The 24,325-nt window shown below is 41.0% G+C and overlaps 1 protein-coding gene across 2 annotated transcripts in view; it reads left to right on the forward strand.

Annotated features, from left to right (window-relative positions):
* The window catches only part of GADL1 (glutamate decarboxylase like 1), a 183,228-nt gene that overhangs the window by 44,612 nt on the left and 114,291 nt on the right, over positions 1-24,325 (forward strand). For both annotated transcript variants that reach the window (XM_057554013.1, XM_007191535.2), the window contains exons 5-11: positions 2,532-2,638; positions 3,328-3,443; positions 9,250-9,329; positions 9,450-9,504; positions 14,330-14,446; positions 20,107-20,171; positions 20,445-20,526. In XM_057554013.1, the coding sequence (XP_057409996.1) occupies positions 2,532-2,638; positions 3,328-3,443; positions 9,250-9,329; positions 9,450-9,504; positions 14,330-14,446; positions 20,107-20,171; positions 20,445-20,526 (622 nt within the window). The remainder of the gene's footprint in view (positions 1-2,531; positions 2,639-3,327; positions 3,444-9,249; positions 9,330-9,449; positions 9,505-14,329; positions 14,447-20,106; positions 20,172-20,444; positions 20,527-24,325) is intronic.

Genomic DNA, 24,325 nt, shown 5'->3' on the forward strand with positions numbered 1-24,325 from the left:
AGGGGGGAAAAATGTGTTTGGAAGATAAAACAGAAAGGACTGGATAATATACTGGATCTTGGAAATGGGAACAAGAGGGAGGTTTATAAGATGATGCCTGGGTTTCTGGCCTTAATAGCTGGGTTGATAGTCATGTCACTCACTGAGATAAGAAGCACTGGAAGAGGGGCCAATTTTCAAGTCTATGGTGAAAAAGGCAAGAGCAGTAATTCAGTTTTCCATTGTGAGCATTTGCATTTGCAGTAACTGAAATATTTAAGCGTATACTCTTGGTGAGTTGAGATATATATGGGCCTGAAATTCTGATATTTATATGGAAGTTATAAATGTAGGTGTCACTGGCGAAGGATGGTAGTTTCAGTAGTGGGCATGGATGAGATTCCTAAAGTCAGGGATTCTCAACCCTTTCTGCTCTTTAGGATCAACCTAGGAACTGGGTTAATATTAAGACCTGGGTCCCAACCCAGACCAATTAAATCTGAATTTCTGTCTATGTGTCCCGGGCACTGATATATTTTCATAGCCCAACAAGTGATTTTAATGAGCAGGATGGAGACATTTTAAATAAAAACAAACCAGGAGATGGAGAAGCACTGCCTGCAGGACAGCATAGAGTGAGGAGAGAAGACGGCTCGGGCCTGGGCCTTGAGGGCATCTGATATTTCATGGTTGGGAGGAGGAGAATAAGCCTACAGTAGAGAGAGAAGAAGGAGAAAATCCACTGGGAAGGCCTGGGAGCCATGGAGGAGAGTGTGTCCAGAGTCATATATTGTTGAATGGAGCGTTTAACTAAGACAAAGACTAAAAATGTCCCCTGGATTAACAACATGGATGTCATTGGTGACTTCAGTTACAGAATTTTTCGTGGAATAATTCAAGACAATACCAGATACCAGGTTACAATGGGTAGAAGAGTTAAGTGGTAGAAAAGATAGTGAAATTACACAATGCTGTGAACCTCTCCTTGTAAGTCCTGGGCTCTCTCTAACTCCTCATCTGGGTTCTTTTACTGAAATATTTAGTAAAGTATTGAAGTATTTTGAAGTATTAAATTTTGAAGTATTAAATTGCTGCTAAGCTGAGTAGTCCACTCAAAATATCACGAAGCCACGAGCGCATTCTGTATTGTCCTCTCCTCCACCTCCAGGCCAATTTCCAGGTTTACGGTTGAGCTAGTTTGCAAAGACAAGTTTAATAGTATTTTTTTCTTACTAAAAAGTGAATGATTATTTCACTTTTATTTGTAGGTACATATATACTTTTTTTTCACACTTTTGATATGTGTAAAGTGGTTTCCTAGCATGGTTGAAAATAGAAGCTAAATTGTTTGAAAAATGATGTAACTTCTGTAGAGTGCTTGGCAGGTAGGGAGGTGATAACACAGTAGGTGTTCTTTTTTCCTTTTTTTTTTTTTTTTGCCTCTTTACCAAAGTTTTTTTCCTTCTGATGTTAACATAATTGCATTAAATTCCGTGACTATGAATTTAAATGTGTCTGCTTAGCTTACATATTTAGAGTACATATTTATTCAGATTCAATTTAATGTAATCACCTAATTGTTCGAGAAGGAGATTATACATATTAGTCACCCTCCAGTTATCTGGAGAAAGAAAGAAACGTTATAAAATTACATGGTAACTGTTTCAGGCTGGATTCCTGGGCAGCTGCCCTAGATGGAGCTTAGTGAGTAGGATGTTTATTAAGGGAAACCCTTGGGGTCAACATGGGTGAGGGAGGGGAAGGAAGCAGGAGTGGGCAGAGATAGGAGTCAAGCCACTGTGTAGGCTCTAAGACCACCTTGGCTGACCCCACAGACGTCTCTGGAGCTACCCTGGCCCTTCAGTGTGGTCTGGAGCTGGACCCCCAAGGCCAGGCCCAGTTGTACCTGCAGCTGGACCAGTCATTGGGTGTGGACCACCACAGGACATTCCTAAAGGGGCTAACTTAGCAATGCTCTCTAATGACAATATTCCAGCCCAGAGCCTCAAACCTTCATGACAGGGATCCAGGTAGCGCTGTGTAGTAAAATCATCACATCATAAGAGATGTCCACAGCGCTCTTGCTATTTGTACAAACTCAGGAGTGTGGTGGAGGAATCCCAAGCTCTAGAGCTGACTGCTAGGGTACTTCATGGTAGTAACCTAATAAACCTGGCTACCATGACAACGGTTTTTCTTTAACCAGCATCCAAAGCAGCATCCGAAGAGCTAAACGGCTGCTGTTCATGGCTAATACAAAGAATCCAGGTGCACTGCTTTTATCTCTTGCAATGGAATTGAAGGTTTCCTCTAAATTAAGACTGCGAAGTAGCTAGTATCCCTAAAGCCACCAGCTGCTGACATTTATCTAACCGTGACCAGTGCTGTCATAGACTGTGTATTTCTCTGTTTCCGATGGATTCATTTCCAAAGACTCTACCCACACTTCAACAGCCACTTGGTTTAATAAAACCCTATGTGCATTTCTTGGGACTCCAAAGGGATGGTTTGACTCTAGCCATAGAAGTGAAGTGTTTTTTATATCTATCTAGTTATACGTATGAGGTGTCCCCAGTGTTTCTGTTAGTGGAAGAAGCGGTTCTGAAGAAAATGATTGAATTTATTGGCTGGAAAGAAGGGGATGGAATATTTAACCCAGGTAAGTACAATTAGTTATTGCCTCCATTAAAGCATCTACAATTTTATTCATGCCTTATTTGAGGAACAACTCCCCACAGACTTCCACATTACAAAAACTTGGATGTTAATCATGCCACTTGGGGAGAATCGAGCTTGTGCCTTTCTCCAGAGTGATGATATTTTGCCTAAATGCTACAGAAATGACATACATGCTAACAAATGAGATGTCTACAATTTTGGATTTATATCCAACACAAACGAATTTATCTGCTGCTGGGAGTTAGGAAGGGCTATCATACGTTTTTCAAGTTTATCAATTAATTTTACTTGAGAAGTTTCCTGAATCATATTTTGTTTCTCCTACAGTCCTTCTTTGGAACCAGGGAGGAGCATGTATTGTCATTTTATTGATTAGAGACAGACGGAAAGAATATTATTAACTATGGAGACTTGGGTACTGGCCCTAAGTCCATAGATGGAAACCCTTAGTTTAGAAAAGCTCTGGAATGAGAGAATAGACCATAACTTCTGGAACTGGAGATGAGGAAGTGTGTAAGAGTAATGGGATTGGAGGGGGATGCTCCCTTGATTTTGACAGTAATTTGTCATTAAGCTGGTGCATCTGCAGCCATCCATGCCTCCCACTGTAGCCGGCACTTGGGGAACAATGACGTCATGCTATACATATTTCTGTTTTCATTTTTGCAGGTGGTTCAGTGTCCAATATGTATGCCATGAATTTAGCCAGATACAAGTACTGTCCTGATATTAAAGAAAAGGGGCTGTCTGGCTTGCCAAGATTAATCCTTTTCACATCGGCAGAGGTAAAAAACAAATTATTTTTGATATGAGATATAGATTTTCTGAGAATGAATACATCATGAAGGGAGAGGGCTTGTTTGTTTGGGTGCTCCCGATGTGCTTTTATCCCATCCATGTGTAAGTCCTGTGCCTACGTACAACGTTGTATTTCATTCCAAAAGAAATTCTGATGGGTTTGATATTGTAAGCCCTGGCCACCCAATTTTGTACATCACCTTTATTTAAAATTTATAGTCTGTAACGTTTTCTTAAGAAAAGAGAACACTTAATTTGAAAGTGCCATCTCTTTCTATGAATCTCTGAGTGTCTTATTTGTGAGAACTTAGATGATTGCTACTGATATCAGGTATGTCTTCTACTCCCATTTCCTTGTGAAATTGATTGCTTTGAATGGCTAACACAAGGGCTCTTCAAGGGGAAAGGGAGATATTCAGTAACAATGAACATCATGCGCACGCGCGCGCACACACATGCACAGTTGGATGTTGCCGCAGTCCCCTATCTCACTGTGCTCCCCGCTGACATAGGAGGTCCAATTGTGGATGAGCGCATTGGCTTTCAGCTAGGCTGCCTGGATTCAATTCCTGTCTCCACTACTTACTATCTGAGTGACCTTGGATAAGTTGACTAACTCCTCTGTGCCTCAGTTTCCTAATTTATAAAAATGAGTGTATCAGTTAGTTCTAATATCTAACAAATTACTCCAAAACCCAGTGGCATAGAACTATAGCCAGATATTATCGCCATCGAGTTTGGAGATAGCTGGGTAGTGCTGCTGTTCTTGGCTGGGCTTGGCTGGCGAGTGGCTGATCTGGGAGTGGCTGGGCCGGGATGACCCCAGTGACGCTCCACATGTCTCTCATCCTCCAGCAGGCTAGTCCAGGTGTGTTGTCAGGACAGTGGTGCAGGTAAAAAACAGCATGGGCACACACTGGGCCTCCTGAGTCCTGGGCTCAGAACTGGCACATTGTCATTTCTCCCTCATTTTCTTGGTAAAATAAGTTGTATATAGGAACCTAGATCCAAGAAGTGGGAAAATAGACTTCACCTCTTAAGGAGACTCTGCAAAGCCACCAGGAAAAGGGACTGGATGCAGGGAGCAGTGAACAGTCTGGGGCCATTAAAGCAGCCCAGTGGCGACATGAGCTTAGTAGGCACTGATTGATTAGTGGGTTATTGCAAAGATTGAATGAGTTAAAGCATGTAAAGTAGCATCTGGCACATGCTAGATAGACAAAAACGTTAGCTATTAGTAGTAATAGGAGGAGGAGAATGACCCAGCAATAATAATGTGGAGCACAGCTCATATGCAGTCTTACTTAGAAGGGATGCTTTTTTTGTTTTTCTTTTTGTGATTCCAGTGGGGGCCTCTGGGGGTCCATCCCACCACTGCTTCTTCCCCATGTCCCCTCCTGTACCTTCTGCGATAATCCTAGGTCTCCTGTCAAACACGTGAGGTGGGCAAAATCTGAAAATTCTCTGTTAATTCCAGCAGGACTTTCCTGTATCTGTTACTTTCTTTCAGGAGCAAGTTACTTTATTATGGCAAAAGTATAAATGGTGCAGGAACCTGACCACCCCCGCGTGTTCCCCCTGCCCTGCCTGAGTTCTGGTTAGTTCAGTGCTAAGGGAAAAGTGGGCATTGAGTTGGGGGCAGCTGGGAGGAGTCATCTAGTCTGAGATTCTGACCTCAGCTCGCCAGGCCCTTCCTCATGAGATGTTCATTCTGTAGCAAGAGAAGAATGCTTGGGAATGTGGACACCTGGGGAAAATCCTTGGTTATTTGGAATGATTATGGAGTAGAATTTCCCTGCCCTGGGAAACTTTGTTTCCAACCCTCGGGTTCCAATCCTTGGTATTTCAGTTGGAGGAACCCTAGTGTATCAGAAATGCAGAGCCCCTTCTGCGTTGGAATTGCTATTTCCACGCCTTGGAAAGCTGATTAAGCAGGGGTCCTCCTATCAGTGCAGTGCTTTTACCTTTGCCTTTTTCGTTCTTCATTTGGTTTAAAATGTACCAGAGTTCTTTTCTGGGATAATTGCTCCAGAAAGAGGGAAGAATTTCTATGGAAGCCTAAAATAAAGATTATGCCTGGGAAAGATCAGTAACAGGTGTAGCTGGCAAGTTGGGAATGAAAAGAAATTGAAAAGTTTGAACCCAGAACTAAGTATTTTTTAAAATCTCCGGTGGAGATATAGGTGCAAAAAGAGGTAAAATATATGCCTTGGCTAACAGACCAGCAGAGGATGGAGCCAGAAAACCAAGCTAGATGTGTGTCTTAGTTTGCTCAGACTGCTCTAGCAAAATATAGAGTGGGTGGCCTAAACAACAGACGTCTATTTCTCACAGTTCTGGAGGCTGGGATGTCCACGATCAAGGTGCTGGTAGGTCTGGTGTCTGGGGAGAACCTGCTTCCTGGCGAGTGAACCTCTGTGCTCACATGGCCTTGCCTCCGTCCAGGCTCGTGGTCAGAGTGAGGCCTGCCTTCCTCTTCTTACAAGGGCACTCATCCCATCAGAGTCTCGCCCTGGAGACCATCACACTGGGGGCCAGGGATTAAACACACACGAATTTTGAGGGGACTCAAGCATTCAGTCCATAACAAAGTGAACTCCACAGAAAAATTCCATAACTTTGAACACACTGTAGCCTTGAATATATAAATTTTACCCCATCCACCATACTCTTCTTTGTAGCTCCTTCTTTTCCCTGCTCTGCCAAAGAGACCCAAGTCATAGCATTGACACTACTTTAATTCATATTTTAGGGACCTCTGTACCACTATTTACAGCAAATCAATTCATTACTTAGTTAAAAAAAAAAGAATTAAAGAAAGCTGTGTTTCCTAAAAGATCCTAAACCCTATGCTAATCTTTTTGTTATAGCCCCCTTGTTTTTTTTCAGGCGTTGGCCCATGGCCCCCTGGTTATTTTCCCAGATTGTTTTATCAGGTGGCCTTAACTTTTCCAGTTTTTATGCAGCCCCAGATGAACCAGGGTAAGTTACTCCATCTCTGCCTTGCACCATCAAATGCAGAGTGTGTGCACTCAACCACTAAAGGGGTTTTTGCATACACTTCAGGTGTCCATGGTAATTCAGTTGTTGGTGGAGACCAGGAAGATCACAGCAGAGACCCCTAGACTGTCAGCATATCTAAGGTAGCCTCTCCAGGCCAAGCGGGAACCAAAGGGAAGGGGACTTTTGGAGAAAAATAATAAAAGGAACAGATTTGTGGCCTGATTAGCAGTTAGATATGAATTCCTTACATTTATAGAAATCTTAGGGTTGTCATTCAAATCATTTTGGGAATTAGCATGAAGTAGTGATTATTGTCCGCCACTAAAAAGTGAGGGAGAAAAGAAACTCTTTTCACTCCCAGGCCAGCGATCAGTTGTCCTAGTTCCTCACTAGCAGGATCGCGGCTGGGATGAGGCAAGTGAGACGTTTAGAGTCCAGGTCTCAAGGTCACACCTCCTTAAATTTTGTACCTGAGGTGCCTGACTCCCTCCATCGTGGCCCTGCTCTCTAGGTGAGGCTGCCCTGAGTTTGGATGGCATTGCAGGCATTCACGGGCCAGCAGGTGCTTTTCAGGATGTTGTGCAGAGTGTAAGGTAGTCCATCTGGATTCCGGCTCTGCCTCTTTAGGAATTGAACCAGCTGCGTGCTCTTGGAAAAGTCCCTGTACATTCCTTTTCTTTATTTCCTAAGGCATAACATTCATAACCCTGCTCTCCCCACCACCTGAAGCTAATTTGAACTTCAAACTAGTCAGCATCTTAGGACTCCAAGTGTCCAGAACACAATCCACAGGAGGGGAAAGCAACGGTTCACTGAGAAACCCAAGGTCACAGATGAAATCCTTGCTGGAACCAGGAAGGAGTACTTCAGTGCAATTCTGTCTTTCCTGTGGGCACTGGCCATCTTACTTTTATAGAAATGAATACCCACTGAGATTTATGTGTCTTCTGTGGACGAGTGAAACTCAGGGGGAGACTGGGTCTTAGAAGGACTAACTTCTCTTCTGCCAGTGAAGGGAGTAGGCACTTCTTGTTTCTAAATGGAGCTGTTACTTCTGAACTCCAGCCTTCTAGGTTTTTCCTTCTCTTGAAACTACTCAGTATGTCTGAAGCATTGCTCTCTCTTTTTTTTCCCCTTCCAGGGCTCTTTTCCTCCTCTGATGCTTTCAGATGTTTAGACTTCAGTTTTTCAGACTTGTAAAAATCTATCTCTATCCATCTGAGATTGACATTGGACTCTACTTTGCCCTGAGATACCCAAAAATAGCTCCACCAAAGCTATTCTTATTCTGATGACAGGTTTTTTATTCAGCAGATCCATTGGTTGGGGGTATTTTGCTATTTCTCAGGGCAAAGCAATGTGATTTTCCTTATTGGCAGATGTCAGTGGGGGTAGGCTACTATTTATCATTATGAAATCAATAGCTGTTTGGTGCCAGAGCCCCAATCTCTGGTAAGAAATAATTCACCTTAGCTGTGTCACCTTAGCTATGGTGGGCTGATGTAGCAAGTAGGGAATTAACTATATTTTCATGTACATTATTACTCTTCACTCTGCACATGTTCTTGTAACAACCCGAAATGAATGCATCCTACAGGCATTTTGAATGTGTCCTATTTGATATTTGGAAATTAATTATTCAGGACGGTTTCATTTTTCCTGATGGTGTTACTTCTGCATTTATTTTTACAGAGTTAAAAAAGAGCTCCCCATAAAACTGTCTTGACAAAAGAGGAAAAAATTTACCACATTTGAGGGAAATATATCAAGTTAAGTGTGAAGGCTTGACGACTCTTTTAATGTATTCATACCTACAAATTAAATTACTAAGGTGTTTTGGTACAATAGTGTCATTTAGCACCTTCATTTTTTCTGGCATGAAAAAGAATTAATTGACCACCTGTCCACAATAATGTATGAAGAGCGACATCTCCCATGTTTGAATGCTAATTATTTTATAGGATTTACGTAGGGCAAAAAGGCCCAACAATCCAAAGTATATACCACTATTTGCCAGTAAGAGATAGACAAGACCTAATTCCAAAGCCAGCTCTTAGCCTCATTCATGCCAGGGCTGCATCAGTAGTGTGTCTATAAATCATTATCACTTCTGTTGTTATGATTTAGCCACATTCCCGTGTGTCTAATTTCAGTCTTATATTCAATATTAAACAAGATTGGTCAAGTGTCTGATCAGCATTTATAACCCACTGTTTGCTCTTGAAAATAGATTCTTCTGTGGCCTGTGACTACAGTTTTTGAGACAGTCTTGCTCACTCCTTAGAGGGTTTTTGAGTCAGCAGTGGACTAGATTCTGTTTTCATTAATACTGAGTTTTATTAGTAGCATCAAGAGAAACTTTTCTCAATGTTACGTAAAACAACAGCCTCCAGCGACCAAGTCTTTTCCATATGCCAGGCTCTGTGCTAGCTCTTTACAGACATTAACCCATTTAACTCCATGACAAGCAGATGGAGGAGGCATCCACATGGCCGCTTTATAGATGAGCAGATGGAGGCTGGGAGAGTATGTGTTCTTTGCTCAAGGGTCTATAGCTGTAACTGGGAAAACTTGGAGTTACATCCTGGTTTCTCTGACCCCAACCAAAATCAGTGTTTTCAACCACTATACTAAAGAGCTCAGTTAAATGACTTTCTTTTTTTTTTTATGGCAATACTATTCCAAAGGTTGGGCTTAGCCGTATGATGTACACCCATTTAGATAATAAACAGTACTCTTTTCATGCTATGTATTTGTGTCTCTCTCTCCCCCTTGCCTTTTTGAATGTAGTGTCATTACTCTATGAAGAAGGCGGCCTCCTTTCTTGGGATTGGCACTGAGAATGCTTGCTTTGTGGAAACAGATGGAAGGTAATGGGGACAGGATCCGGAAGCCTGGTGGGTGGAGGGGGAAACTGATACTATTTAAAAAGCAGTACCAAGGTCTGTTCACTGCTGAACATAACAATGTCTCAAACCTGTGTCTCTTAGAGGTAAGATGATACCTGAGGAGCTGGAGAGGCAAGTGTGGCAAGCCAAGAAAGAGGTGAGAGGGGGAAGGAGAGGGAGGGAGAGAAAACGTGTGTGTGTCTGGGCATTAGGGGGAGCATGCAGGGCCAGCAGCCAGGCCCAGGTCTGTATGTGTGGGAGAGAGAAGAGGGCCCCTTAGAATTAAAGGAAGCTCATTTACAGATGTGCTATTTCTGGGTGCTTGCTCTACACGTTCTGAGGAGTTTCTCAGATGTTCTCATTCCCAGGTGGCTGGAGCTTATTGAAACACTGACATCACTGGATTCCGGATTCTTGCCTAGAATTAGCCTCAAAAGATGAGCCCAGCCTCTCTAGCAGGGTCCCAGCATCCACACTCCTACGTAGCTCTTGACTCTGAGGATGCTACAGGCGAAACCAGTTGTCTCTGGGCTGCATTCAGGATGATTTCTGATTTCTTGATCAAACTGTCCTCCTGGGTTGCTTCCACCCAAAGCCCATCCATGACCATCACCCCCTGTTGGGTGTGGGTCTAGTATTTCAGCTCTGGCAGACTATCCTCTCTTCCTTAGCTGCCAGGATGTATTAAAGCTGGCGTATCCATTGCTGGGGAAGGCAAGGCATGGCCCTGGTCACCTGCTGTACTCCAGCTAAGCCTGGTATCTGCTTTTCGGGTGTGGCGTTGTCTTGGTGCAGCCATCTTGCTTCTTGGACCAAAAGCCTACTGGATTAGGTGGGGCCCCTTCACTGCTTCCCTCCCATCTTCCCGCAGCCCCCACGCCAGTGCAGCTTCAGACTGTTCTCCCATCACCTTCCAATAGACGGCAACAACGTCGGGTGTGACTGCTGAAAAATTAAAAGCCCAGCTTTTGAGCTGGGATATAAGTTTATCTCTCCTCAGAGGGCTTCACACTTTAGGAAAGATGGGTTCTTTTATTTTTATTTTCTAAGATTTAATATTATATTTCTTTTCTTTCACTCTTCATATTTTTTTAAATTTTTCATGAAATTCAGCTTATCTGGAGCATGCTAGATCACTGTATTTGGTGTGAAATTCTGTACTTAAAAGTTCTGCCTTTATTGCAGATGTATTGGCTTCTGGTGTGTGTCCTTAGCACTACATTTTTTAAAACATTCCATTGACAAGTGGATTTGATAGTTGTCTGGTGGTACAGGTTATCAGATTTCTTTATCTCTTGGGTAAAATTCTATATTGCAACCTGTTTATTCTGCTGTGAACTACAGATATCACCTTCTAGTTTTATCTATTTTTAAAAATCTAGTTTTATCTTTTTCTACAGAAGTTCCTATCAAAAAGAACTTTATGTTATTAATGCTTGTTGGTGGGGAATATTGACTCCGCTTTTTGTATGGTTCATATGATTCCTTTTTCCTTCCTTCCTTCCCTTCCTCTCTTTCTCTTTCCTTCCTTCCTTCCTCCCTCCCTCCCTCCCTCCCTCCTTCCGTTCTTTCTTTCTTTCTTTCTTTCTTTCTTTCTTTCTTTCTTTCTTTCTTTCTAATTTTAAACTTTTCATTATGGAAAATTGTAAATATATGTAAAATTAATATAATGAGATTCCACATACCAGTGATGCAACTTTCACAATCATTAGCTTATGCTTGCCTCCCCTCCCAGTACCTCTAGATCAGTTTGAAGTGTATCCTACACATTATATCATTTGATCTATAAATAGTTAAGTATATCTGTAAAAGATATGTACTCTCTCTTTAAAAAAAAAAACCCATAACACAATTATAAGAAAGAATAAGTTCTTAATATTATCCAGTATTCACTCTGATTAAATTTTCTCCCATTGCCTTTTTAAAAAAATAGCTGGTGGTCTGAATAAGGAGTCATACAAAGTCCATGCGTGGCATTTGGTTGATTTATCACATAAATCTTTTCTAACCTACAGTCTCCCCTCCTTTTTTCCCCTGAAAATGATCTGTTGGAGAAACCAAGTCCTTTGTCCTGTAGAATTTTCACATTATGGATTTTGTTGATTCCATCAAGAATTTGAGACTCTTAAGCGCTCCCCTCCCCTGTACCTCCCCATCTGTTTTCTATATTTCCTGTAATTTGGCTGTTAGAAACTGAGACTTGGGGAGATTCAGGTTGGAATTTTTACCAGGAAGACTTCATGGGTGGCATTTTGCCCTTCAGTCAGGAGACGTCTTGGGCCTCCTTTTGTTATCGGTCCATCTATCACAGAACTCTGCATCAGCCTCTCACCTCATGGATTTTGCTGCCATTTGTCATCATTGTCTAGATCCATTATTTCATTAGTGATGTTCTAATTCATTCTCTCATTCCTTCTTCATTTAGTGGCAGGCCTCCTACTCTAAACATTTTTGTTTCTTCATCCATATTTGGTTTCCCTAAGGAAACAGTTTGGACAAGCAAGACAGAATCAATATTTTATTCTTTTCCCTTATTTACCAATTTTCAGAATAGTGAGTGAGTTGCCAAGCATCCTGAAGGATAGCCAAACCTTTTTTTCTTTTTAAAGTGTCATGAAGAACTCATCTTCTAACATATTGGATGGATTTTACTCCACGGCAGTCATTATTATTTTCATTGTTCAAATTTCTGTTTGTTTTGACAATGAAAGTCCATGAAAGTGACATAGCCTGAAGTTGAGAACTTGAAAGGGAAGTTTTTAAAAAGTAAAAATTGCTTTAGGCACATTTGAAAGTAGGGCAACAGGGTTAGAGTTGGCATGCCTCCTCAGTTTTCTCTCAAGTCAGTTAAAACTTGGGCTTGGATTCACTAAGGACAAATCTTGCATCCATTCTGAGATTTTAATACCTGATGACTAGTTTCTTTTTCTCAGTAGCTTCAGACCTACTTTTTGTTGTTGTTTGTTTGTTTCAAGCTTTTAACTCATATTGTTACAGATGTGGGAAATAGTTATCAACTTTTTTTTTTTGCTGCTGGGATTCAATTCCCTGGCCAACCATGATCCATTAAAAATCTGTTGAGCAGTGACCTTTACCTTGATGCCATTACAAAGATGGTAAAAACGACAGAAGCATCAGAAGTTCTAAAGTGCTTATAAAAAGATAAAACTAGTGTAAACACTGAATAATTGGAAGTATTTTTGTGTATGAGTATTTGAAATGACAAACTTTCTTAGAGAATACAACTCATTGGCAACACACAATCAATACTGTTTCCACTGACTTTTCTCATTAATAGTGTGAGATATGAGAAAGGGAAAAAAAAACCTGGAAGGTTAAATCCAGATTATGAAAGTTGAATTTCTGGGACTTATATTTATAGCTAGATTAAAAAGGTGAGGAAAACTCATTAATGGTCTGTAATAGCTAGCATAGATATTTTCTCACAATTGTCAGGTTGTCATAGACTTTATAAGGAAAGCCCAGCCATTAAAGACACCTTCAGTGGTTTTAGTAAATTACTTTTTCTATTGCTTTTACTGATTGATGTAAATCTGGTCACATTTCATTTAGGTCATGGGCATGATAAAGACATAATCTGTTGGTCGTTGATTACAGGGAAGAAGTCCCAAAGCCTATGGTCCCAGGGGCTCTGTCACCTACTGGCCCTGCTCTAGGAGGCTTGGTGGACTGTATTCCATGTGTCACAGCCGTCTCCCCACATGGCAGATGGATCCATTGTGTACCATCACTTTGATTCCTATGCATCTCAGCCTAGAGATGTGGACCAAGCGTCCTTGCTCTGCCCCGCTTTCCATCGAGAAATAACTTCTTTCTGTCAAAGGTCAGCTAAATTGGAATGAATCTGGTTCAAGCTGAACACCCCTGACATTAAATGGGACATAAAAATATGTTACAAGAACAAGTGTATTTCACGATAAAACTGAGGGAAAAATGACTCCATCCTAAAATGACTTTGACTCTTTCTCTGCAAGTAAGTATTCCTCTCACTGACTTCTTGTGCTCTAGAATCAGGATTCTGCTTGCTCTCCTGACCCCCACCTTTGTCTGCAAATTTTCCCCTCATGGCACTTCCAAATAGAGCAACACACCTCTGCCAACACGTTGGGAGGATGGATCTATCTGGAAACAACCTCGTGTACTCTCTTCTACATGGCTGCCATAAAATCCCTCATGGGACCAGGGTGCCTGGCTCGCTCGGCTGGAATTACCATTCATCTCTGCACTTGTTCCCACATTCTCCCTTTCCTCCCATTTCTCATGGGTACCTGCTGTCTCCGCAAGATGCAGCCATGGACTGGATGAGGAGGGAAAATTATGGCAGAAGGATGCAGGTTCTCTTTTCCAGCACATTCTAATGACTTTCTCTGTGGCAGCACCCGTTTGGGGGAGTGTATCCCAATGAGGTTACCGTATCCCCTCTGATGCCAAGTTTGTACCTGATTACATCCCTTGCCTTGTAGCTGCACTTACTTCACCAGGTGACAAGCAGACAGGCCTGCATGGCCTGCCCCTGGAGCTGGCTGTTTGTCTTCTAGTCCTGTTCCTTCTTACTTTGGAGGTGCTAGGGAGGCCCCGATGAGTCTCCCTGGGAAGGAGTTAGGAGTCACACAGGATGCCAGTTTGCTGTGGAGGTTGAGTTTATTCACTTCTATCCGGAAAAGCTAGAGAACAGAAAAGACTAATAAAGAAAATGAGAGTAAAGAGAATAAGGATGCATGTGGAGTTGGGACAAAGGATACTATTGCCATGGCATTTTCTGTTTCTTTAACCTATTTATAGTGACTAGAGGCCATGTGATGGAGAAGTGTAAACAACACTCACTCAATGAATGTTTATCTCCAAAGAAACCAGATAAATGTCTGGGTGTATAACCCTTGTGTTTACCAACCTACTGTAGCACAGATTTAATGGTGACGATGATGATTCTTATAATTCTCACGTGTGGGTCCTTCTCACAGGGTGCAGCTCCATTCCTTGTCTGTGCCACATCTGGTACCACGGTATTGGGGGCCTTCGATCCTCTGGATGAGATAGCGGACATCTGCGAGAGGCATGGCCTCTGGCTCCACGTGGATGTAAGTTCATCTGGGTGTGCATATCTGTTAAACTTTCTAGCCTTTTTGCAGCTTTGGTGGGAAGTTTTTCGTATTCTCAGTAACTAAATGTGAGGTCCCCAGCTAGTTGTATTTAAATGTATATTTCTAATTAGGGGAAATAAATATGTTGTTTCCTGTTAGGTAATAAAGAAGAAGATCCCGCATTGATGCGCATTTTGTCTTAGTTTTCCAGATTTCCTCTTCTGTCCTGAATCATTTCTTTGGTCCCTTGGATCTACTGTCACTGAGGCAACACGGTGTGGGGGACACATTTCCTACTGTGCAGTCAAGAGGCTGGTTTTGGATTCGAATCTGCCTCCTCTTCATTGTGACCCCAGCTGTTTGGGTTTTGGTTTCATTTGTAAAGAGGGGAATGACTGACGTGGTCAATAAAGGATCTTCTAGCTCTAACATTCTGTGCTTCCAATCAGCTGGAAAATGCAAAAGGCTGCGTGACTTCATTGCATGCCATAATTAAAACAGGTTTTATCTGGATCTATCATAGGTAACTATTGGAGAGGGATTGGGATAACTTATATTCTTCACAATTTTCTAACTTAAAGGGTTGGCCTTTTTTTTTTTTTCTAATTAGTTTTGTAGGTCCTGGGGTTGTTCATAATAATTGTTGTCGTAAATTAACAGTAACTCTTAAAATTCTACTTATTTAGGGTTAAAAAGTTGAATTCAGCCGGTTATGAATGCTTGTTGAGCGTTTTGGTTTTCTTTGTGTGTGCGTGCAAACAGCAGTTAATTAGTTTGATTCAAGCCAGTAGAAAGAACTGTTGAACCTGCAGTTGAGAGGAACTTTCCTCCAGTAAGTGAGTGGTTCATGTCCTCCTTATCAGAAAAAGAAAGGACAATATTTTTGATTCACTGAACATTAGGTAACTGAGCATTTATTTGGGGGATATGCCTGCACATAATTTTATAGTTTGTATGATTTTATGCTTTCAAGGTAAAGTTTCTATGATATAATATCGAAAGAATTTTTCAGCAACTCAAAGCTTTCAGTAAAAGTATGCTAATATTTGGTAAAAGCAGAAGTAGTAATATAAAGCTCACTAGAGTGATAGGCTTGATTAGTAAGCCAATGGCAATACATCAGGTAGATTATTTGTGACTTTAAATGGGATTATAGTATCTGTATCTGTTCACATTTCAACTTATATCTTATTGATTTTTATAGACTTAGAAGCATAATAATACAGTATGTCCTGAAAGATAATATGAAGTGAGTACTTTTGTGACTGTGGAAATAGGGGCAAAATCAAATATCTGAGCAGTTATACTTAAAAATTCTACTCTCATAAAAGAAACATCAAATATGGATTATATGGTTTATGTAAAACAGTAACTACAGCAGTTTCCAAATTGGGAATGATATTAAGAGATTTATGGGGCTTAGAAAGAATTGTGATTTATAAGATGTGAATGAAAACCTCTCTAGATTTTCTAAAAATCAAAGGTTGAATTTTTGAAGAAAACACTTTTATGAGGGAATATTTAAGCCACGCAAATTGTTCTATTTGCATATAATAAGCTTCAAGTTGAATGTCTGTAGTATTAGATTAAATCTGACAACTGTTTATATGACTTATTAAAGAAATTAGCTCTAACATTGAGACAGTACTCACTCATCCTCTAATATTGCAGACATCATTCTGTTGATAAAATTTTATGCAGGAGCATATAACTTCCCTTGAAGAAACTTCATATACCAAGGGTAGTTTATTAATTTTACAGATAAAAAGTTAGTAAAATTACAGTGATTACTTTGGCCTGTTTGAATTTTTTTTTTTTTTTTTTTGGCTGCATTGGGTCTTCATTGCTGCACACCGGCTTTCTCTAGTTGCGGTGGGCAGGGGCTACTCTTCTTTGTGGTGCGTGGGCTTCTCGTTGCGGTGGCTTCTCTTGTCACAGAGCACAGGCTCTAGGCGCATGGGCTTCAGTAGTTGTGGCACGCAGCCTCAGTATTTGTGGCACGGGGGGTCTAGAGTGCAGGCTCAGTAGTTGTGGAGCACGGGCTTAGTTGCTCTGCGGCATGTGGGATCTTCCTGGACCAGGGCTCGAACCCTTCTCCCCTACATTGGCAGGTGGATTCTTAACCACTGCGCCACCAGGGAAGTTCTGAAATTTTCTAAAGGGTATTTTAAAGATCCTTTAAAATATTAAAAGCTGGCATTTACTTGCTTTCTTTTTAAAAATGTAATTAGAATTGCTTGGTCTTTTGCGTTTTCCATAAAACCAGGTTGCCTGGCATATATACCATATCTTATTATTTCTAAGATACACATATTTTGTTTACATTTTTAATATACCTAATTGGTATGTTGATGTCATTTTTGTTTTTCTTAGCAATCCACAAAAAAATGGTATTCTTACATCTGATAGTGCCTGCAATTTGGTTAATTACAATGTATTTTTAAACAACAGAATAAGAAAAACTTCAGTTGTGTTAGAATATTTTGCCTCCAGGACTATTCTGTATCTGCGAGAGTCAATGTTATCCCAGCCTCTGCCTGAGACCAGGATTTCAGGGCTGGTCCAGCTCTTCTCTGAAGCAGAGGCTGCGGCCACTGCAAAACCTCACCCTCCCAGCAACACTTCCTACGGTGTCTCACCCACACTCCATCCCAAGTCCCGGGGGAGGTGACAAACGCTGTATTTAAAATCATTGGCTTTAGGGGCTGCCATCTCTACATTCCACCCTGCTTCCACTTCCCTTTCAAGATTGGCTGTACAATTAAATTATTAACTAATTACTTGAAGAGAAAAACGTAGTAAAATGGTACTCATGGTGTCTGGCTCATAGCTCAATAATGACATCCGTTGGTTCGATGTTGTTGTGAGCTCTGGAGTGAGGGGGTTGTGGAGTGAAGCCAGTACAAGTAGGGCACTGGCATCAGGTGCGTCGTTTTTCCCCTTTCAGCTCTTTTGAGGAATACGTTTATGAACGAGCTGCTTCTAACGCTGCCTACCACCCTGTAAACCAGTGAACTAATGCCTTGAAAGAGTTCATGTGATTTTAAAACTTCAGTCCAGCTCACTAAGATTGGCAGAATATTTGTCTGCTTTTTGAGGAGGAAGAAGAGGCAGAGGCCAGTGCAGGAGGCGCCAGGGAGGGCAGGTGTGTGAGTGGACAGGTGGAAAGGGTGAGAGTGAATGGGCGCGGCTGAGCTTTACTGATTAATCCTTCCCCTAGTTGCCACTGGTAGGTTCTCAATGCGGTTGGGGGTTAAAAAGATTGAGAAAAGCAGGCAACTTAGAGTTTAGGGATGTAAGAGAAATAAAAGAACCTAATATGTAAGTCATCTTCATGTTCCTGAGGGTCAAATTCTCAAACCCCAGGTCTGGGGAGCCTCAGTTAGCAGGTTCAGATTACGTTTTCCCAGAGGCTGAGGGCAGCTGCCTCCATAGCTCAGCTTTGGTCACACAGGTCCATCATGAACTCCGGTGGGACAGAGAGGGCAGCAGCAAGGGCACTTGACTGACAGTCCTGATCATCAGTCCTTTATCGGGGCATCTTTGGAACTCGCCTGCACACCACCTTCGGCCCACAAACCTTTGGGAACCCTATGGGGTCACTGGAGAGTCTAGTCCCAGGAAACAGGGCTGGAACTAAGGTGAGGCAAGTGAGGTTCCTAGGGTTCATTGGACAGGTAAGTATTATGAGCAAAGGAGAGGAGAGCTGAGAATAAGGAGAGGAAAAGAAATCCCATTGTCAGTAAGTCTGGAGGGGAGGGAGGAAGAATCAATGCGAGAAATAAAGTCAGTTTGGTATTTGAAAATTTAAGGAGGCATTCACTCCCAAGGCCATGCAAGAGCCCAACTCTGCGAGTGAGCTTAAGGGTGCACCCTGGGTGACTCGCTCACTTGCCCCTGGGCCCAGCCCTGAAGTGGAGAGCTGTTCTTAAGGCCACTCTTTATTGTCCACCATTGGGCTCAGCTTTTTAATACTCTGAGGATCGTGGAGACCTCTCACTTACTTCCTCCTTCACATCCATGGTGCACACAATCTTGCCATTTCTTTCTGCATGATATTGGGCTCTTCCTTACCTTTTTTTTGGAGTTATTATTTCAGTGTTTTATTTACTGTTGTGTTTCTAGCACTTATATCAGTGTCAGTCTATTTAGATATGTAATAAATATTTCTTGAATTAAATTATTATACTCACTATAGTCATATTAGAATGCTCAAGGTCAAAGTTTGGGACATAAAGTTTTTGGAAAGATCTTTTTTTAAATTGCAATGTAGTTGATTTACAATGTTGTGTTAGTTTCAGGTGTACAGCAAAGTGATTTAGTTATACATACATATTATATATATATTCTTTTCAGATTCTTTTCCATTATAAGTTATTACAAAATATTGAGTATAATTTCCTGTGCTATACAATAGGTCCTTGTCACTTACCTGTTTTATATATAGTAGTGTGTATCTGCTAATCTCAACATCCTAATTTATCCTTCCCCTCCTTTCTCCTTTGGTAACAATAAGTTTGTCTTCTATGTCTGTGAGTCTATTTCTGTTTTGATATGTAAGTTCATTTGTATCATTTTTTTTTTGGATTCCACATATTAAGTGGTATCATATGATATTTGTCCTTCTCTGTCTGACTTACTTCACTTAGTATGATCATCTCTAGGTCCATCCATGTTGCTGCAAATAGCATTATTTCATTCTTTTTTATGGCTAATATTCCATTGTATTGTGTTGGCCAAAAAGTTCGAACTTTTTGGCCAACCCAATATATATGAACCACATCTTCTTTATCCATTCATCTGTCAATGGGTATTTAGGTTTCTTCCATGTCTTGGCTATTGTAAATAGTGCTGCAATGAACATTGGGGTACATGTTCATTGGGGTTGCCTTTTAAAATTCTGCTAGGCAACTCCCCTCCTACCTCAATTCTCCATGCTGAGTTCTACCATCGGGCCAGTTGGTCACCTTCCCTAAGATATGATGTTAGTGTAAAGAATGGGCTTTTGTCTCTCAGACCTGATTTTTATTACCTATGAGACCTTGGAAAATTTATAACCTCCAAACCTTAGTTTTTCTATTAAAAAATTGACATGATGATAACTCTGTTCTCAGTGCAACGTTGTGCAGTTTAAATAAGCATGGAGAGCTTTCAACATCTCCCATGCTGGTCCCCTCATATTCCCTCACAAGAAGTCCGCTCGATTTCAAGTACCAAACTGACTTTCTTATTTCTCACATTGATTCTTCCTCCCTCTCCTCCAGACTTATTGACTATGGGATTTCCTTTCCTGAACCCATGTCTCATGATCAGCACTTGTACATCGTGTATGGTAGAATGTCAACACTGAAGGGCTATTGTCTATTTTAGATTCTAAGATTTGAGAGGATATGGACTGTGTCTTTTACACTTCTGTTTGTCCACAGGAAAGTCAATGAATACTATACCAATTTCTTTATAGTGTGAGAATTTAACTCCTAAGCATCAGTGGGGGACCATCAATTGTGATGAGCTTCTGATCACCTGAGTAGAGCCAGGGATCAAAATTTCCTAGAGTCCACATTGGTTAACATCGACTTAAAGCATCAAATGACAACTGGCTGGTAAACAAGTACCATTGAAATAACATCATTTTGGTTATATAAATATCTCAACAGGCTTCCTGGGGTGGCTCAGCCTTGATGTCAAGGAAGCACCGCAAGCTTCTGCACGGCATCCACAGGTAAATGTAGTTTCCCCAGTCACAGTGCCTTTTATTTAGGCAAGGGACTCTCTTTGGCCTTTGCCCAATTAAGTGACATTTTGAAAACAGGCAAAAAACTAAGAAATTGTTTTGGTTTAAAAAAATCCCAAACTCCTTAAACCGCTCACACAAGGAATCCTTTGGAGCACTAACTTGGACGTGAATACTGAATGTACCAGCATTCTTCCCACCAGTAGAAACTAATTGAGTCTCCCCTCCCTACCCTGTTTTTGTCTTTGTTTAACGTAACAGGGCTGATTCTGTGGCATGGAATCCACACAAGATGCTGATGGCTGGGATTCAGTGCTGTGCTTTCCTTGTAAAAGACAAATCTGTGAGTTTTCCTCTTATGGCCTTCATCAGGCATGGATGGGGGTAGATTACCATATTTGCAGAGGACCCATTTTTGCTTGTATTTTATACCTTGGGCCAGAGGTAGATGACGGTCTTTGGTAAATGTTGATGGAATCAAAGGAAAGTTGAATAGACCCAGATAAAAGAAACAAGTGCTTCTGCTCAGGTAATGTTGTGTATTTGATTTAGGTATTATATAATCTCATTACTTACAGCAAAATGGTCTCTCTCGCCCTCATTTGGATTATATTTTTAAACTCAGTTTTAAACATTGCCAAGATATTTTTTCCCCTTAAGTCTGGGGTTTAAATTATCTTGAAACTTCTCCTCCCTGAGAAAGGAGAGCAGATGTGTGTCATACATTAAATTGAATGCTTAATATGCTTAGCTGGGGCTTAACAGCCCCTTTGTATGGGAAGATGTTGGTTCAGGGCTGATCATCAAACCCTGATTTATTAGGGGATTGCCTGTCTCACGTGGTCGGTACTTAGCTTCTGTTGGAGCACTGGGGAGAGCTGGAAACTAGTCTGGATTGCTGTGAGGCAAGCAGGCTGAAGTTCCTCTTGGTTAGAGGTAGAAACTCTATGCTTTCTCTGGGTTAAATAAGGATCCTTGTGGGACGTGGCCCAGGCTGGGAAGTGCCACTTCATTCTTAGAAATGCCTCCTCAAGATCTGTGTGCAGCATGTGGGTGATCTTTCTCAGCCATCTGTTTACATTTTTTTCTTAGGGGACTCCCTTTGCCAATGCTAAAGTCATTTTCTCTTTTTAAGGAATTTTATTTCAAATGACAACCATATTTAAAACCTGAAATCTAGTCTCGTATGTGTGGATGGTTACAACTTTCTTTAAAAAAATTTTGTGATATTTGCATGTTGGTGCCCTTTGTGTTTTGAGATGACCAAACAGGATGTCCGTCAGAAACTATGAACAGATTCTGCATCTGTAGATAGAGAGACTCTTGGGAATATGAATATATTCCTTCATGTTTTATTAGGTTGGCTACTATGGACTGCATTCAATGCCACTTAACTTTTATTCATTTAAGTTTTTCAATAGTAGAGTGACTTCATGTTATATCTGAAAGGTGGTTAAAGATTACTGTATCATTTATGAACCAAAGAACATATTCAGCTTGCCCACAGTTACATATATAGGACATGAAAGAGTTAGGAGTAAACCCAGGTTTTCCTGTGGTTTAGATATAAGAACAAAAACATGCCAAGCATCCTTTATGTGCCAGGCATTTTACATCTGCTTTCTCCCTAATCGGATAATCTGAATGACATCCTTATCTGTTAGTGTGATGCTCTCAGGAGTGGAAAATTTAGACCCCAAATTTTATGACTATTCTTTTAAGTAACTTTCTAGCTTTTATAAATTTTTCTTGTTGAATGATATTTGGAGTGATTTAGCTAAGAATTGATTTACATTCATGTCCTTGAGGCAATTTAAAATTTTCTGGATCATCTAACGCTATATAACAGTGGTTAAAATAATTTTTTTGAAGAATTCATTCCTGGATCTCAATGCAAACTATAGCACCCATGTCTACTCACATGGCAGGAATTAACAGATTAGGAAAATTGCATTCATGGTGCAAAGAATGGAGCACTTTCAAAAGTTGCCTTTTTTTGATGAAAGACTGTTTTCAAATTACCTGGAATGCAAAATTGAACCATGAGGTATGAGATATGACCATCGGCTTAAGTTCTGTGTCGGCAGTTTTCTGTCCCTTTTGTAGCTATTTTCTGCCTCTGTTGTTTTCTTTCGTACTTTCATTCATTCTACCACTGCCAACTGACTCCTACATAGGCTGGGCGCAGTACTGATGCTGGGCTTAGAAACAGACACGTTCCCCATAGTCAAAGAGCTTATAATCTCACAGAGGAGACAGTGAACAAAGTGTGCATATTGAATTGTTTGATTACTATTTTGGTAAGTGCTCCGAAGACCGTGTTGGACACTGTTGATTATATATTCACCAGCCGTCCCGACCTCCTTCCTTCTCTCTCCTGATGCTCATCTAACGAGCCCCCCCTTGCAGCTAAGAGTCACCATATGACACAGATATGGCCACTATGATGAGGGAGAAATGTGAAACAAAGCTTTTAGTTTCTGGTAGAGGTGCTATACCCAAGAGGAGAGCTTTCTGCCCCCTTTTCTACCATGAATGCAGAAACATTGTTATGTCAGACCATGATATAGGGAGCTCTGACAGCCACTTTGTAGCCATAAGGCAATGACCCTAAATTAAAAAGTGAACATGCACAGAATGGCAAAGCATAGTCTTGGGTAACAGTTTTGAAATAATGCACTTAGTATGGAAGTGCCCACTTCCAGACTTTTTGTGATATGTATGGTAAGTGTCTTTATTGCTAAAACTACTTCTACTGGGTAATCTGTTACTTGAAGCCAAATGCACTCTTATCTGAGACAGAGAACAGTGTGTTACTCAGACTACAAAGCAGGGACACCTGAGAAGTTCCAGATGGAAGGAGCAGCATGTGCAAAGTCTTTAAGAAAGGAGGGTCCTTTTTTAAATTTTAGGAACTGAAAGAGGTTCATCGTTGCTGAAGCACAGAGAGTAATGCTAAGACCAGCATGAGATGAGACTAAAAGATTAGGCAGTGGATGGATCATGCAGGGTCTTAGAAACCATTTTAATGATTAGATGTTCAGAACAACGGAAGAATTTTAAAAGCAAGGAGTAATCAGAAAAGAGTTTCATTTAAGACAATGAATTGAAAGGGGGCAAAAATGGGTACAAGATGAGAAAAAACTTGCAGTATCCAGACAAGATAATGGTAGGGTATGGAAAAAGTGTGATAAAATTCAAGATATATTTTAGCTATCAACTAGACCGGGCTGAATTCCCAGTTATATATGGGACATGAGGAGCAAGCAGGCATCATGATTGACTCCCTGAGTAGTGATACAGCAACTGAGTGAATGGTCCTGTGTAGGGAGATGGAGATTGCTGAAGGAAGAGAAGATTCCACAGGGAAATATCTTGATTTAGCATGGGCTATGTTAAATTTGAGACTCCTGTGCGGTATGCAAGTGAAGGTGTCATGTAGGCAGTTGACATATGGATCCAAACCTAGGAAAAGGGTTCTGGGCTGGAAAAATATATTAGGGGATTGTTGAGTGCAGATGATGCTTGAGGTCATAGAGTGGAATGGCTTGCCTTGGGAGGAACTTTGTAGTGAGAAGAGGATGGAGATCTTAGGCCTGAAAAACTTCAGAGTCTGAGTTTAGAAGAGGAGGAACCAGCAGTGAGAGAGAAAGCTGCGTTGGAATGGCCAGGGAGACAGTAGGAGGACCAGGAAAGGGTGATGCTAATGAAATAGAGAGAAACATATTAGGAGGAGTGTGACTCTGTCTTAGTGTCAAAGCTTGAGAATCACTTCCTTAAGGAAGTTTCCTGACTCACCCAAGTAACTGTCATCTGTCCATTATTCCTTCTCAGAGCCCGTTCCCTTCCTCTAAAGTGCTCATCACAATTTGTAATTATGATTTCTCATGTATTAATGTTCCCTCCCTTAGAATGTAAGCTGTATATATAGATAGGGACCATGTCATTATATTCACCACTGTATCCTGCGTGCCTAGCAAGTACTCACTGAACGAGGAAAAAATAAAAATCCACTGAAAAAATGAATGATTCAGTAAACTTAAAATCCTCAGAAATATCTGCCTTCATATCAGCAATAACTAGGAGTTTCCACTTTCTCCCCTACCCCAAATTATTCCTTCTGAGAGCTCTGAGGTAACAAT

Source organism: Balaenoptera acutorostrata, chromosome 10 (assembly GCF_949987535.1).
Source record: "Balaenoptera acutorostrata chromosome 10, mBalAcu1.1, whole genome shotgun sequence".
Lineage (NCBI taxonomy): Eukaryota > Metazoa > Chordata > Mammalia > Artiodactyla > Balaenopteridae > Balaenoptera > Balaenoptera acutorostrata.